Source organism: Epinephelus lanceolatus, chromosome 24, assembly GCF_041903045.1.
Source record: "Epinephelus lanceolatus isolate andai-2023 chromosome 24, ASM4190304v1, whole genome shotgun sequence".
Taxonomy (NCBI): domain Eukaryota; kingdom Metazoa; phylum Chordata; class Actinopteri; order Perciformes; family Serranidae; genus Epinephelus; species Epinephelus lanceolatus.
In genome coordinates this window covers 2,249,485-2,264,778 of record NC_135757.1, presented here as the reverse complement: position 1 = coordinate 2,264,778, position 15,294 = coordinate 2,249,485, and the positions used below count along the sequence as shown (strand labels likewise).

The window sequence follows — 15,294 nt, the reverse complement described above, 5'->3', positions numbered from 1 at the left end:
AAAAGCTTTGTTTAAGCAATTGCCCGCTCCTTAAAGGAGAGGGCACACTTACGAGCTGAGCTCAATAAGTCATGTAATATTCAGATATTCAGAGAGCGCCTGGCTGTGGGGGAGTTTTCAGGGCGTCTGGGCCAACACAATGCTCTGCCTTTGGAGCGTATCGGGGTTCGGCGCCGGGCAGCAGGCCGAGACGAGAGAGCGGTTGGGGGGGTTAATTTCCGTCTCTCCAGGACGCTCATTACTGTGGCGTTCACAGCTTCACTCACGAGCCTGAAGCGTACAGGTCTGTTTGTGTTCAGGGCAATTATTATTTTCACGCTGCCACTGTGTGCAGTTTATGGAGCGTTTTTCTGAAGTGGAACGAAGTCAATGCGACGAACTTTTGTATTTATAGAAGGTTCTTTACTCTGTTAATTGTGCAGTTTTTTAAAAGCGCGGTTGCCAGAAGAAAATGCATTGTACTTGTCTATAAACCATGATTACATTTTCAATGACACGCTTCATATGTATCATATCAGCGTTTCTATAGTGACGTAGTAAACGAGCTGTCATCAGGAGGTGGATGATGTGACGCTTCGCCTTGACACCTGACAAGATGCAGATCACTGTTCAAGACCAACAACAACAAAAGTTGATGTGATTTAGCGAGTCACTGCTGTGTTTCCTGAAGGGATAGTGCCACAACAAGTATTCACTCACTGACATTCACGAGAATGAGACAGATGCAAGGTCACTCTGACCTTGACCTTTGACCACCAAAATATAATCAGTCCAATTGAATCATTGTGCCCAGTTGGAGGAAACTCCCTTAAAGCCTTCTTATCATGTTCATAAGAATGTGATATACGAGGTCACAGTGACCTTGACCTTTGACCTTTAACTACCAGATTGTATAAAGGTCATCCTTTAGTCCAAATGGACGTTTACGCCAAAGTTGAGGAAATTAACTCATGACGTTCTTGAGATATTGTGTTCACGAGAATGAGACAGACAAGGTCACAGTGACCTTTGACCTTAATCTACCAGAATCTAAACAGTCCATTGTTAAGTCCAAGTGAACGTTTGTGCCAAAATGAAGAAATTCCCTCAAGGTGTTCTTCTGATATTGAGTTCACGAGAATGAAACAGACAAGCTCACAGTGACCTTTGACCTTAATCCACCAAAATCTAAACAGTTCATTGTAAAGTCCAAGTGAACATTTGTGCCAAAATGAAGAAATTTCTTCAAGGGGTTTTTCTGATATTGTGTACACAAGAATAAGACAGACGGACAACCCGCCTCCGGCCATGACTATCACTGATGCTGTTCAGCACAGTAGAGGCTGGAGCCGAACTGCCGCTAATGTTTGCTCAGCTTGTGTCTCTGATAACTCAAGATCCCAACGTCTGATGATGAAAACAAGCAGCTAAAAATGTTATATCTTAAATATTTTTACCTTAACAATGGATGAAACTTCTACGTGTAAAGAGAAGGGTGTTGCTTGACTTGTCTCTGCAGCTGATTGGAGCTCGTTGTTCCAGTGTTGTTCAGTGTCTGATAAACCTGCTGTGCTCCACCTGCTCAGCAGCAAACAGCAGACACAGTTAAAGATGTGTCTTTTCCTAACATGTTTAAGTGTTCTCGCTTCAGTGAGACACGTCTTCATTGGTTTAAAGCTCTACAGAAAGCCGACACCTCTCACACCTCCTGGCAGACATTACCTTATTCTCTGCTGCTTTTACTGCTGCTCACACTTGTTTTAATGGAGTGGAGTGGAGCAGCTGCTGACATGATATTAATACCATTAACGAGGTGTTTGACTTTATGTTAAACAGTCCACAGTCATAGAAATATAGGAGCATAGATCTGTACACAGACCTGACACCAATATGTTCCCTACCTACTGGACCAGTTCCTGTCTAACTGGTACCAGGAGTCTTTAGCTTCAGCACATAAAGTCCTGTTTCTCCCTGCAGTCAGTTTGAGTTTCTCAGCAGCGTTTTAGCCTCCCATCACGTTGCTTTTACCAACATATTGAGGCTTTTTCAGACCCTGGTTCTTTTTATTGACCCTTCAAGTCGTTTCAAGCGGAGTTTGATCCACTGATCCGATGATCCAACTATTCCAACTATTCTGGGTGTCCCTTTAAAGTGTTTTAAGGTGTTCTAAGATCTTGGGGTTCAAAGGAAAATTTCGGTTTATTTCAACCTGTCTCCTATCGTCCTAAATTTGTTTCAAGTGACTAGTGACATAGAAATAATAGTTAGCATGTTAGCTGTTAGCCTAGATACAGCCGGGGCGCATAGTAGCATCAGACCTGTTAAAACGTAAGTGAACGGGCAACCTTCAAGTGCAAAGTTAGTCCACTAAACAAGCTTTTTTTCCACAAAGACCGCCTCATATCGTTAGGATAAATGTCAGAGAACATATAGAAAACGACATGTAAACGTGTTGTCTTACCTTACCGGTGTGCTGCCATGTTTGTTGTTTACCATTTAACTAAGGCTGCAACCGGTCCCATTCCTTGCAACAGAGGCATTCCTCTTCTGTGGGCACTGGGGCACAGCATTCACAGGTACACCACCAATCTCCAGAGCTACGCAGCCTTGCAGCAGCCATTCCTCCTCTCTCGTCCTCTACCTGTTGCGCCTCTCTCTCTCTCCTCCTCCGTTCTTCAATTTCACGAAGCTCTTCGTCTTGTTTAGTGGACTAACTTTGCACTTGAAGGTTGCCCATTCACTTACGTTTTAACAGGTCTGACGCTACTATGCGCCCCGGCTGTATCTAGGCTAACGGCTAACATGCTAACTATTATTTTTATGTCACTAGTCACTTGAAACAAATTTAGGACGATAGGAGACAGGTTGAAATAAACCGAAATTTCCCTTTAAGCTCTGATCATGTTTTTTTTCTTGTTTTTTTTTTTTACCGACCTTTGGAGGTGTTTTTCAGTAACGTTTAAGCCTTGATCACATTTATTTTTATCGACCCTTGGAGGCGCCTTTTCGGAGCGGTTTAAGCTCCGATCAGGTTTGTTTTACTGACCTTTGGAGGTGTTTTTCAGTAACATTTAAGCTCCAATCACGTTTATTTTTATTGACCACTGGAGGCGCCTTTTTGGAGCGGTTTAAGCTCCGATCACATTTATTTTTATCGACCCTTGGAGACGCCTTTTCGGAGCGGTTTAAGCTCTGATCACGTTTGTTTTACTGACCTTTGGAGGTGTTTTTCGGTAACGTTTAAGCTTTGATCACATTTGTTTTACCGACCCTTGGAGACGCCTTTTTGGAGCGGTTTAAACTCCTATCCCGTTTGTTTTTATTGACCCTTGTTGGCATTTTTCAGCAAAGCCTGATCGCTTTTGTTTTTATTGATTCTTGGTGCCGTTTTCAGTGGCGTTTAAGCCCCAGTTATGTTTGTTTTACAGATCCTTGGAATAATTTTTCAGCAGCAGTTTAGCCCGAGCACGTTTGCCACCAATCCCTCATGTTTTTCACTGACCCTTCGAGGTGTTACTTAGCGAGTTTTGAGGGTTGTTTTTACTAACCTTTCAAAATGTTTTCCAGCAGTTTGAGCCACTAATCCTTGTTTTTACTGACCTTTCAAGGGGTTTCTCTCAAAGGCATTTGAGCCACAAATTTTGAGTGTATTTACCGACCCTTCGAGGCAAATCCATGTGGAGCTTGAGCCACCAATCCTGTTTGGTTTTACCATCATTTATTGGTGTTTCTCAGTGGTCTTTGAGCCACAAATCCTGATTGTTTTTATGTACCCTTTGAGGTGTTTCTCTGCCTTGTTTCAGCCACTGATATCAGGTGTTTTCCACTGACCCTTTGATGCATTTCTCATTGGCGTTTGAGTCACCGGTCCGGCAGTTTTTACCGACCCTTTGGGGCTTTTGTGATGGATTGCATTTGTAATGATTTAAAGCAGAGAATAGCTGCAGACCTTCAGATTGGAGAAGCTTTAAAACTTTGCATTTTAAGTGATAAACGACTCAAAGTGATTAATCGTTGAGTAAAAGTTAAATCTGAGTAGTGTGCATGCATTCCTCCACATGCATCTAAAGTATGTTCCTGTTTGGACCTACTGTACGAATCTTATCATTTGTATGTGTGCATAAGTGTGTGTGTGTTTCTGGGCGACACCGGAGATGAATTACAGTGTGACAGTGAGTCTCGTCTCCGGTGTCGGGCTCAGGGAGCTCTCTGATTTAGATAAATCACGCCGTCCAGCGCGCGGCTGAATAAACTCCCACTGTAGGTTTATGAGTCTGCTGCTGCTGCGTGAAGCGGACGCCTCAAACTTAACAGGCAACAACTCCCCCATCCCTCCACCCCGAAACCTCCAAACCCCCGAACGCCTTCCTCCTCATGCAGAGGAAGAAATGACCTACATACAAACAAACAAACAGATCACGGTGCCGCAAATCATGGCCTCCTTAAGAAGTCATTCCATCATCTCGTCCTGTACTTTGAGATAGTTCGTCCAAGAGCTCCACAGTCTACATTTTTTATGTGCATCTTTGCACAAGTTGACGTCTGAAAAACTCACAGGAACTTTATACATACTGCAAGAATTTGAGTTGACTCAGATGAGCACACAGCATAGCAAGACTGTACAACTCTGGAGGACCCCAGAGCAGGTTTATCCGACCATGTGGCCAGTTTTAAAGGTCCAGTGTGTCAAATTTAAGGTGATTTAGTGGCATCTAGTGGTGATGATTACAGATTGTAACCAGTTTAATCTTCTCCTGGTCAGAGTTCTCTCAGTGTCCAACCCTTAGTGTCTGAATTCTTGAGTTATGGCCAAAAACATGTGCTGTGAGGTCAGAGTGACCTTTGACCACCAAATCCTCATTTGTTCATTCTTGAGTGAAAGTGGATGTTTGTACCAAATTTGAAGATATTCTCTAAAGGCTTTTTTTTAATATTGTATTCATGAAAATGACAGGGTGCAAGGTCACAGTGACCTTTGACCACCAAAATCTACGCAGTTCATTCTCGATTGAAAGTGGATGTTTGCGCCTAATGTAAAGAAATTCCCTCGAGGCTTTTTTGAGATATTGTGTTCATGAGAATGAGATAAACTCAAGGTCATAGTGACCTTCACCTATGACCAGCAAATTCTAATCAGTTCATTCTGGATGTTTGTCAACAGACGACCAAACAAAGTTGTTACTACTTTTACTGAAAGATCTGCACTTCCTCCACCTCTGCGTTAGCTTAGCATGTGTGGACAGCCACTAATTAAACTTCATGTCTCACCCGTAGAGCCGATCTCCAGAGCTGTGACTCGCCAGGCATGTGTGTATCTTTGTGGCCTTTGTCTTTATAATGACAGGGCTGTGGGTCGTTTAGCTTGGAATATTTCTCGACCCCAACGAGTCTCTCCTCATCCATTCTTTGTCACACGAGACACAGCAACAGCTGCAGAGTTCTTTTTATACATCAGCTGTGAGGAGAGGAGTGGAGCTGCTGTAGGAGCAGATACAGAGCTGCTACAGGAGCTGGTATGATTATACACTTGAGAAGACATACTTATTATATTTGATTTTTGCCGTTGTATCCCCTGAAATCTGACACACTGGACCTTTAAACATGTTTAAAGTGGACTTGTTGTGTTTGTGAAGCTGTGCTGAGCGTCCACTCGGGGCAGGCAGGTGGGATTAAGGTCTCTGTGCTGAACAAAAGTCTTTTTGAACTGTGAGGCTTTGTCAACTGTAACAGATCTCAGCTCCTTACATGTTTCCAGCCTCGCTCCGTCCACAGAGACGCCGTCACAGAGGAGGACGTGTTTTCCCCCCGTGTTCTTCCTCCTGTAACTTCCTCGCCTCACTGTCATTTGCTGGCGACGGCGAGAGGAGAAAACCCTCCTCGGTATCCGGTGGGAAGAAAAAAGAGGCTTCCCTATGGCAGCTTTTTATGACAGGCTTGACAAAATAACCAGCCCTCTCATTACGGTATATGCAAACAATGATAAAGGGGACGGCGCAGAGATGTCATGTTAGACAATCAAGGAGGGGACCTCTGACACGCTGCCACGAGCAGATAATAAAGTGCCGCACCAGGCGACAAATGACACCGCACTTAATTTGCTGCGCAATGTTCCTGTAATTAGGTGAATTTGGCACAGGCAGGGGGGAGCGACAGCTAGATCAAGGTCTTGATGAATTAGGGGTCCACTGTCAAGATCAAATCACATTAATCAAGGTGGCCGAGTCCGCGGACAGCACCCCCCTCCCCTCCCCCGCCCTCCACTCTCCCAGCCGGTGTGATGAATAGCCCTGCTTCCGCCAGGCGCGAAGTATGCATCACCATCAAATCTGTGAATCTAAATGTAAGAGTACTATTTGGAGAATTCTATTGACTTTTTTTGTCCCGGCGCCAGTTTTTTCTCCCGTGATAAAGTAACTTTAAACTGCGGCAGGAGCCTTGCTGCTCGCTTTCAAAGTGTGCCACAGACCCAGAGGTGTTTTCGGTCGGCGCTCACACTCCAGTTGCTGCAACGTTGATGCATAAAATCAGGCAAATGATCTCCTGGACGTTTGGAATCAACCTGACACTGTGTCACAGCTCTGATTTCGAAGCCTCCTCCTGGCACATGAACGCACCGTCATGCACTTTCTGAATGACTCTTTCATTTGAGCTGCAAACAACAAAATCAAACTCTCTGTGCTGATATCTTTGGCCCAATTATCTGGGCAAAGCTACAAAATTCAACCTCATGATGAGATGAACCCTTTCCATCATCTGCAGCGCTCTTTTAAACAAGATATGTTTTCACACTCTTCTTGATTTTCATCTTATCCTGAACCAAAAATCCAGAAACACGATCTCCAACACCGCTGCGGCAGACTAATGCTTCCTGGTCCTTACAACAAATCTGTTAAGTTGAATTCCGTACACTGCTGTGCACTGTGTTTCCTTCCTCCCCTGAACATCCCTCAGGAAAATAAATGGGATCTCTTACCGAGGCCGGACTCACCACCAGCGCTGCTGCTGCGGCACATGCAGCCTGTTCTGTGACCTCTATACTCTGGGAGTTTAATTATGGCGCTAGCTCGGGGGCAACACGGCCTGCACCACACAGATTAGCTCCACAACAAGCCATTAATGAATATAAAGAGGTGCTGGACGCAGGTTGGCTGTGTTATGTCATTGGTGATGGATCCGGCCCTGCCGATCGCCGCTAATGGAGCGGGCTGCAGATTGATACGAGCCAACTGGCAGAGATTTATTTCTTTTTTTAGCTTTTTATTATCCAGGAAGAAAAGTGGAAGGTAACTGAGTACATTTAATTTTTGGCTACCTGAGTATTTCCATTTTATGCGTCTACTTGTTCAACATTTGACAGCTTGAATTATTACAAATTTCTTTGCATATAAAAAATTCCAAAATTGGACAATCTCGGACAAATACCCAACCATGAATCCATCTGATGCACATTTATAAATGTCTAATTAACAGTCACACTTGTAAAATCAGGGAGGAAAGATCATTTAGATTTAACAAACTAAGGACCTAAGAAATGACACTGTGGTAAATTTAACTCACTACACATATTTTCATCCGTCAGGAATTAGCTGATACTTTCAATAGCGCAATAAGTTATTTCTCTAAGATCCGACTACTTCCTCCAACTGATCTCATTCTCGTGTGCACAGTTCACATATATTTTAAGCCAGAAGTTCCAGCTGGTGAAATGCTGTTTTTGCCATTACACATTTCTGTAAACTAACTATGTTACGTTTCTAAAGTGACGTAGTGTATGAGCTGACTTGCACAAGCTGCAGAGCACTGTTCCAGACCAACAAACAACGAAACCATTTGATTTTTAACTAGTCATTGATGTTTTTCCAGCGCAGTATTATCCCTCAGATGTAGGTGTTTTGTAGCAACCTGTCACTATTTTTCTCAGCTGTGTTTTAGGCACTGAACGTGAGTGGTTTGTAGCAACACATCACTATGTTTTCAGAGGCTTTTCAGGCATCAAATGTGGGTGTTTTGTAATGACCCAACGCTGTTTTAACATGGCTTTATACACACCAAACATGTTGGTTTTGTAGCCACACATCACTGTGTTTCCAACTGCTTTGTAGAAACCAAACATGAGTGTTCTGCAGCAACCTGTTACTATTATTTCCAGTGGCATTATAGGTGCTAAATGTGGGTGTTTTGTAGCAATCAGCCGCTTTTAACGGTGCTTTTTTTCACACCAAATGTGGGGATTCTGTAGTTACCAGTCATTGTGTTATGAGCAGCTTTTTAGGCACCATATATGGCTGTTTTGTAGTGACTTGTCACTGTTTTTCCAGTGGCTATTTAGCGTCCAAATATGGGAGTTTTGTAGCAACTTGTCACTGTTTTTCCAGTGGCTATTTAGCGTCCAAATATGGGAGTTTTGTAGCAACTTGTCACTGTTTTTCCAGTGGCTATTTAGCCTCCAAATATGGGAGTTTTGTAGCAACTTGTCACTGTTTTTCCAGTGGCTATTTAGCGTCCAAATATGGGAGTTTTGTAGCAACTTGTCACTGTTTTTCCAGTGGCTATTTAGCCTCCAAATATGGGAGTTTTGTAGCAACTTGTCACTGTTTTTCCAGTGGCTATTTAGCGTCCAAATATGGGAGTTTTGTAGCAACTTGTCACTGTTTTTCCAGTGGCTATTTAGCCTCCAAATATGGGAGTTTTGTAGCAACTTGTCACTGTTTTTCCAGTGGCTATTTAGCCTCCAAATGTGGGAGTTTTGTAGTGACCCATCACTGTTTTAATGGTGGCTTTTTTCACACCAAATGTGGGGATTCTGTAGTGACCAATCATTGTGTTTTCAGCAGCTTTTTAGGCACCATATATGGCTGTTTTGTAGTGACTTGTCACTGTTTTTCCAGTGGCTACTTAGCCTCCAAATGGAGTTTTGTAGTGACTTGTCACTGTTTTTCCAGTGGCTATTTAGCCTCTTTGTAGTGACCCCTCGCTGTTTTAACAGCAGATTTTTATACACCAAACATAAGGGTTTTGTAGCAACCAGGCGCTGTGTTTCCAGCAGCTTTTTTGCCCTCAAACATGGGGATTTTTCAGTGACCTGTCAGTGTTTAAGCAGCTTTTTGGGCACAGAACATGAATGTTTGATAGCAACCTATCACTGTTTTTCCAATGGAAATAGTGGAATAAAAAGCATTTATTTTTTACCAAGACACTGCTGCCTTTCCAGGGGAAACTGTGCCTCTAAAACTGACATGACCTTTTCCTAACCATAACCACATGTTAACCAAAGTGTTGCTGAAACATAAAGTTAGAACATATCTGCTCCAGTTTGCAGAAAATACGAAGTTTTTTTTTCTTTTCTGGGTTGTAAAATGCCTTGCTCGGAGGCAGAGAGAAGATTTTTCACTTCTCTCACTGAGATGTTCCCAGTTTGGATCCCAGTAACCAAACTTCAGACTTCTCAAAGCATCAGAGTGTTTTCATCCCCAGACGGCTGGAGCCAGAAGAGCAAAGCTTGCCCACATAATCAAACTGTATCGGAAACAAGGGCTGCAGAGGGGAAATTTAGAACCAGCATTGATTATTCACTTTGGAAGTCGACATGTTGTCATCTGCTTTTGATATTGAACTTGGCGAGCGCTCAGCTCTCATCAGCGCCTCCTAACATGCACTCGCAGAGTTAAAAAAAAAAAAGGCAAAACAAGCTGTGTGCTGTACAGTAGTAACTTGATAGGAAATAACCACTTGCGTCGAAAAGATCTGACGACTTTAACTTCAACCTGCGTCTCATGAATCCGACTTGTGACGTGTTCAAGTCCCTTCAGAAAATATTTACACAGAAAAAAAAAAGGGCCACTTACCCGTGCATGGCGTGCAGCGCGTGAGGCTCGTAGTGGTATCGTCCCTCGTGATGCCGCATGTCAATCGGGATGGGTGTGTGGAAGGTGGGGAAGATGTGGTGGGGGGCTGCAAGAACAGAAAAGCAAAGAAGAAGAGATGAGGAAGGGAGGGAGGGAGAGGAGACTTCAAAAAAAGAGCTTGCCTTTCAAAAAAAAGAAAAAGAAATTTCAAAGGCAAAAGGGCTACAATAAAGCAACATGAATTTCAGAGCAAGCTGAGCACTTTCGTGTAAAATATTGGCACTATCACACAAGAGAAGTGGAATAAATAAATAATCAAAGTCATCCTAAGAAATCCTACATCTTGAACATAAAAGATATCCAACCGGGCTTTTGACAAAGACCTGCAGCTAGAGGGTCTTTGAACTAGACGGGATGATGGACTGTGTGGAGGGAAGCTGCAGCCCTGACTCAAACCGGGACTGACAGCACTGGGAAAAGCTTTCTTCTGCTCGCACTCTTCCCTTACAAACAGCATGAGTCTCCTCCGGAGCTGCAAACAACACAGCTAAACCCCCGAACTGACTGAATACACACACTCCTGGGTCGACTGTAAACATGATGGCGACTCTAAATGACTGATTTCCTGCCTGTGTTGTGAATTCTTATTGTTGTTTTCAGGATTTAATTAATGCCTGAAGTATTACCGTCTGGTTTTGTTTTGTGTTTACAGGGTTGGAGAGGAAGGATGCATCCGTCTGACCTTCTGCGCTGTCAGGTGAGAAAATCATTGGCTTCTCACGAGAGCCAGAAACTTAAAGTAGTTCCATAAAGTCAGGGGATTTACAAGAGAAGCAGATTAGTGAAATGGTCAAACTTAGGGCAGAAGAGGCCGAGATATCCAGACTTTTAGTTTGGCTCGAGCTCTATTAACCCTGGATCCTACATTCCCCATAATGCAACTTCATAGGATGTTTTCTTTAGACCCTTCCTTCCTCCTTGAAGCCCCCCTCCTGAAAAATCCCAGTCTGCTCTGATTGGTCAGTATCTCTGGGTATTCCTCATCTCAGCAGCTCTGCACCATCTTTACCCTGCTGCAACCTGACAAGTTCCAGCACGAATATGATCTGAAATCGAGGAAAAATTAACAATATAAGCAACCAAGACAACATCTTTCCCTGATGTTAGCATGTAGCTACATGTAGCAGTGTATCTGTAGCAGCACTTTCTCCTGTTAAAAACAACCAATGAAAGCTTCTAAACCAAAATCTTTACAACCAGAAAATGAATCTGCAGAAATACGATCCGATATCTGGGAGAAAGTTACAACATCGGTAATAAAAATTACATGTTTCTCCGACATTAGCATGTAGCTAAATGTAGCAGTGTATTTGCAGCCAGGGAATGACTGTGAATAGCAGCACTTTTTCCTATTAAAAGTTATCAATAAAAGCTTCAAAACACAACCAGACATGCTCCAGCTGGAATATGATCTGAAATCAGGAAGAAATTAACAACATCTGCAACCAAGGTTACGTTTCCTGGTGTTAGCATGCAGCTACATGTAGCAGTGTACCTGCATGTATAGCGGCAATTTCTACCGGTAAAAATATCAGTAAAAGCCTCTAAACTGAAATCTTTACAACCAGACATGTTTCAGCAAGAATTGTATCTGAGATTGGGGAGAAATTAATGACATCAACAACAAAGATGACGTGTCTTCATGTTAGCATGTAGCTACATGTAGCAGTGTATCTGTAGTTGGGAATGTGTATAACTGTACTTTCTCCTCTTAAAAATCACCTATAAACGCTTCTAAACACAACTGGATGTTTGCAGCAGAATATAATCCGGAATCAGGGTAAAATCAACATCATTGGCAATCAAGATTACATATTTCCCTGACGTTAGCATGTAGCTACACTTAGCAGTGTACTTGCAGTCAGAAAATGGCTCTAAAGGAGGACAGCAGCACTTTCTACTGTGATAAATCACCTATAAACCCTCTAAACCAAAGTCTTCACAACTGTACAGTTCCTGCAGAAATATGATCCAAAATCTGCGAGAAACTTTGAACATGGGCAACCAAGATTACATGTTTTCCTGGCATTAGCATGAAGCTACATGCACCAATGAAATTGCAGTCGGAGAAGGACTGTGTAAAACAGCACTTTCTCCTGTTAAAAATCATCAATAAAAGCTTCTAAACACAACCAGACATGCTCCAGTTGGAATATGATCTGAAATCAGGAAGAAATTAACAACATCTGCAACCAAAATTACATGTTTTCTGATGTTAGCATGTAGCTACATGTAGCAGTGTCCTTGCAGTGGCACTTTTACCCTAAAAATACCCCGATACAGCTTCTAAACAGAACCGGACATGTTCCAGCAGGAATATGATCCAAAATTGGCGAGAAATTAACAACATTGACAACCAAGAGTATATGTTTCCCTTGTGTTAGCATGTAGCTACATGTAGCAGTGTACCTGCAACCAGGGAATGACTGTAGCAGAGAACAACTGCTACAGTCGTTGTAGCAATGACCAATAAAAGCTTCCAAACAAAACCTGACATGTTCCAGCATGAATATGATCTGAAGTCAGGGGGAAATTATATCAGCGTCCAAGACTGCATGTTTTCCGGATGTTAGCATTTAGCTACAAGTAGCAGCAGACCTATGGCCAGTGAATAATGGTGTATAGCAGCACTTTCTCCTGTTAAAAACAACCAATAAAAGCTTCTAAACCAAAATCCGAAATCAGGCGAATTAGACATCACTAGCAAACAAGATGACATGTTTCCCTGATGTTAGCATGTAGCTACATGTAGCACTTGCAGCAGCGTGCCTGGAGCAGATGACCATATACAGAAATCCTTCACAAAAAATGCTGAAAACGGATTATTAAGAATGGTCTGGAGGTTTTTGCTTTTACATAAATCATTATGAAGTTGTCACGGTGTCCCAGAACATCTTTCACGTCATAGGTCGGAGTGAGAACAAGTTGATAAGTCACATTATCTCTTCATAAAGTATAAATACTACTGAAACAACATCTTGTTTTGATGCCATAAAACTGGATTCGTCTGGCATGAAATCAAAGTTTTGGCCACATGAAGAGCTTGTTTTGTTTCGTTGGTTCAGGGAGTTCACTAAGACATAATTATCTACCATTACAAGCTTAACCATGTACATGGTCCAAGACGTGATGGTTTTTTTATTAGACTGATATGATTTTGTCGCTCGAGGGCAAATATGCGAGACGAACCTGCAGATGGAGCTGCAGGTTCTGCAGTCAAGGTGCATTTCTGCTTGCGTGCATGTTTCATACTCGTCTGTTTTTACGAGGTTTGTGTGTTTGATCGTGCCTCCTTTTAATGGCCCTTTTGATTTCTCATTAAAGCCCTCTTTTCCTTTTGTGGATTCCTCTCCGATCTGGGAAGTTTACCCAAAACATCAGGACTAATTAGCCGCTGTGATAACACGAAACCACAGAAGATGTCGTGTCTTTATTTTACCACCGTATAAACGAAGCCTTTCCAGCTCTTTAACCGACTTTATGGAGTTTTGTTTCTTGTTAACATTTTTTCTCAGGTTTTTTATTTTGGAAAAGCTCCATGAGGGCATCGCCTCACTCTCATCATCTCCTCCCCGGCTCTCCCTCTGTACAGTTTTCAGATCCCGTTAATTGCAACCTGGTGTGTCTTGTCTCGGAGCTGCCGGATCGCAGAGGACAAGAGGAACAAAAAGAGGCGGGGAGGAGGGAGAGGTGAGCCAGCTGATCTCTGGATTGCATTAACATTCTTCCTGTGTCACACACACACATATACACTCGCGCACACACACACTCTAGCGGGAATCTCGCAGGGTGACCTGGGATTTGGGAGCGGAGGGGTCAGGGCCACGGATCATTATCTGCTCTCGGACGAGCATTGGGAGGGGATAACGGGGCCTCCCGGGGCTCCCAGGGGCCCGGGACCTGAATGAGTCAGCATTCCAGGTCCATTCCTCTCACTCTGCACCCTGACAGCCTGACCGACAGGCCCGGTCCCCAAACGCCCGCAGAAATAGCCGTCTTTACTTCATTTTCAGTCTGCACAATGCCACCGAGGCCTGACGGGACGAGGCTGGATTCCTTCAGCTTCGTCTCGCCGCCGCCATTTTTACCGTCTGAGCTGTGTTTAATTTAAAGTAAAGTCTGCGCCAATGCCAACAGCGGCCTTTTTTAGTGGACGCTTTTAGTGTAGAAACGTCTTGATGTGAATTCTGGGTAATATTTTGGTTCATAAGATTCGATATTGTCACTTCCTGTTCTTGAATAAGTTGATTTATTATTATTATGAGGTCAATAGCTCGTTCACGCTCTCCAACACACACACACACCTACATTCCTATATAGCCATCAGGGGACTGTGAGTGTACACCACCAAGCAGGGACCTCCATTTCTGGTCATTTTCAAAGAACAGAAATTACAATATAGAATTTATTTTAGGGTCTTTTCCCCATGGTATAACAAGCATAGGTTCCTGTGTGTCAGAGTCGTGACTGGCTCACGTTAAAGTCGTCTCCGTCTTCGTGCTTGTCATGGAAACAGCCTCGGGCTCGTGTGTTTAATTGATCTGAAACACTGTAATAAAGGCGCCACACCTGACATTCAAAAGTCAGACGGCAGCAGCAGTAACGCTGAGCAGCTGTGAGAACACAAATACACAACACAATATCTCTCTGTCTGTCTCCATCCATATCACTATATCTTTAATGTGTATCTCTAACCATTTTTCTTTCACTATTTCTATCTCTGCATCTCTAACTCTAACTTTTCATCTTTCTCCATTTGATTACTCGTCATCTCTGTTCCAGTCTCTGGAAACTCTGCATTTGTCTGTCACTATCTTTCTCTCTATTTGTCCACTATCAATCTCTATTTATTTGTATTTCATCTCCATCTTGATGGCGATTTCTATCTTCATTACTGTTCGTGTCACTGCCTCTCTGTCTCTTTTCATCTCTATCTCAGCGTCTATTTCAATCTCTGTTTATTAATATTTGTATCACTATCTCTTTCCGTCTCTGTGGCCAAACTGACTGTCCTCTCCATCATAATTAGCCTCTGTCTGACTCCATACACTGTGTAGGCTGAGTAAAGCCAGTATATATACTGTATGTGTGAGGCTGGGGGAGCTTAAGGGCCCCATTCACAGAGCAGCTCGAGTTGAGACACCATTCATAACAGCTGGGGGTGAATTACAAGAGCGGGGTCGGGGACAAAGAGCAGTTAAATCTGGGTCAACAGAACGTGACGCAGTGAGGAAGAAGTCTTTAAGTCCTTTGCTTAAGCACATGTCACAGTGCTACAGAGGTGAAACACTTCGGGACCAGTTACAGGCAAAGTAAGCAAATTTAACATACTAGAGGCACTCCAGTGTTTTGGCAGCTTTCAAATGACTTTCTTAAAAGTTTTGACAGAGTTTGAACACATAATAAACGT

At 43.0% G+C, this 15,294-nt stretch overlaps 1 protein-coding gene across 1 annotated transcript in view; it reads right to left on the bottom strand.

Moving 5' to 3' along the window:
* LOC117250112 (zinc finger protein GLI2-like) overlaps nucleotides 1-15,294 on the bottom strand; it is a 115,847-nt gene that overhangs the window by 39,976 nt on the left and 60,577 nt on the right. The window contains exon 3 of the mRNA XM_033616126.1: nucleotides 9,825-9,930. Within this exon, the coding sequence (XP_033472017.1) occupies nucleotides 9,825-9,930 (106 nt within the window). The remainder of the gene's footprint in view (nucleotides 1-9,824; nucleotides 9,931-15,294) is intronic.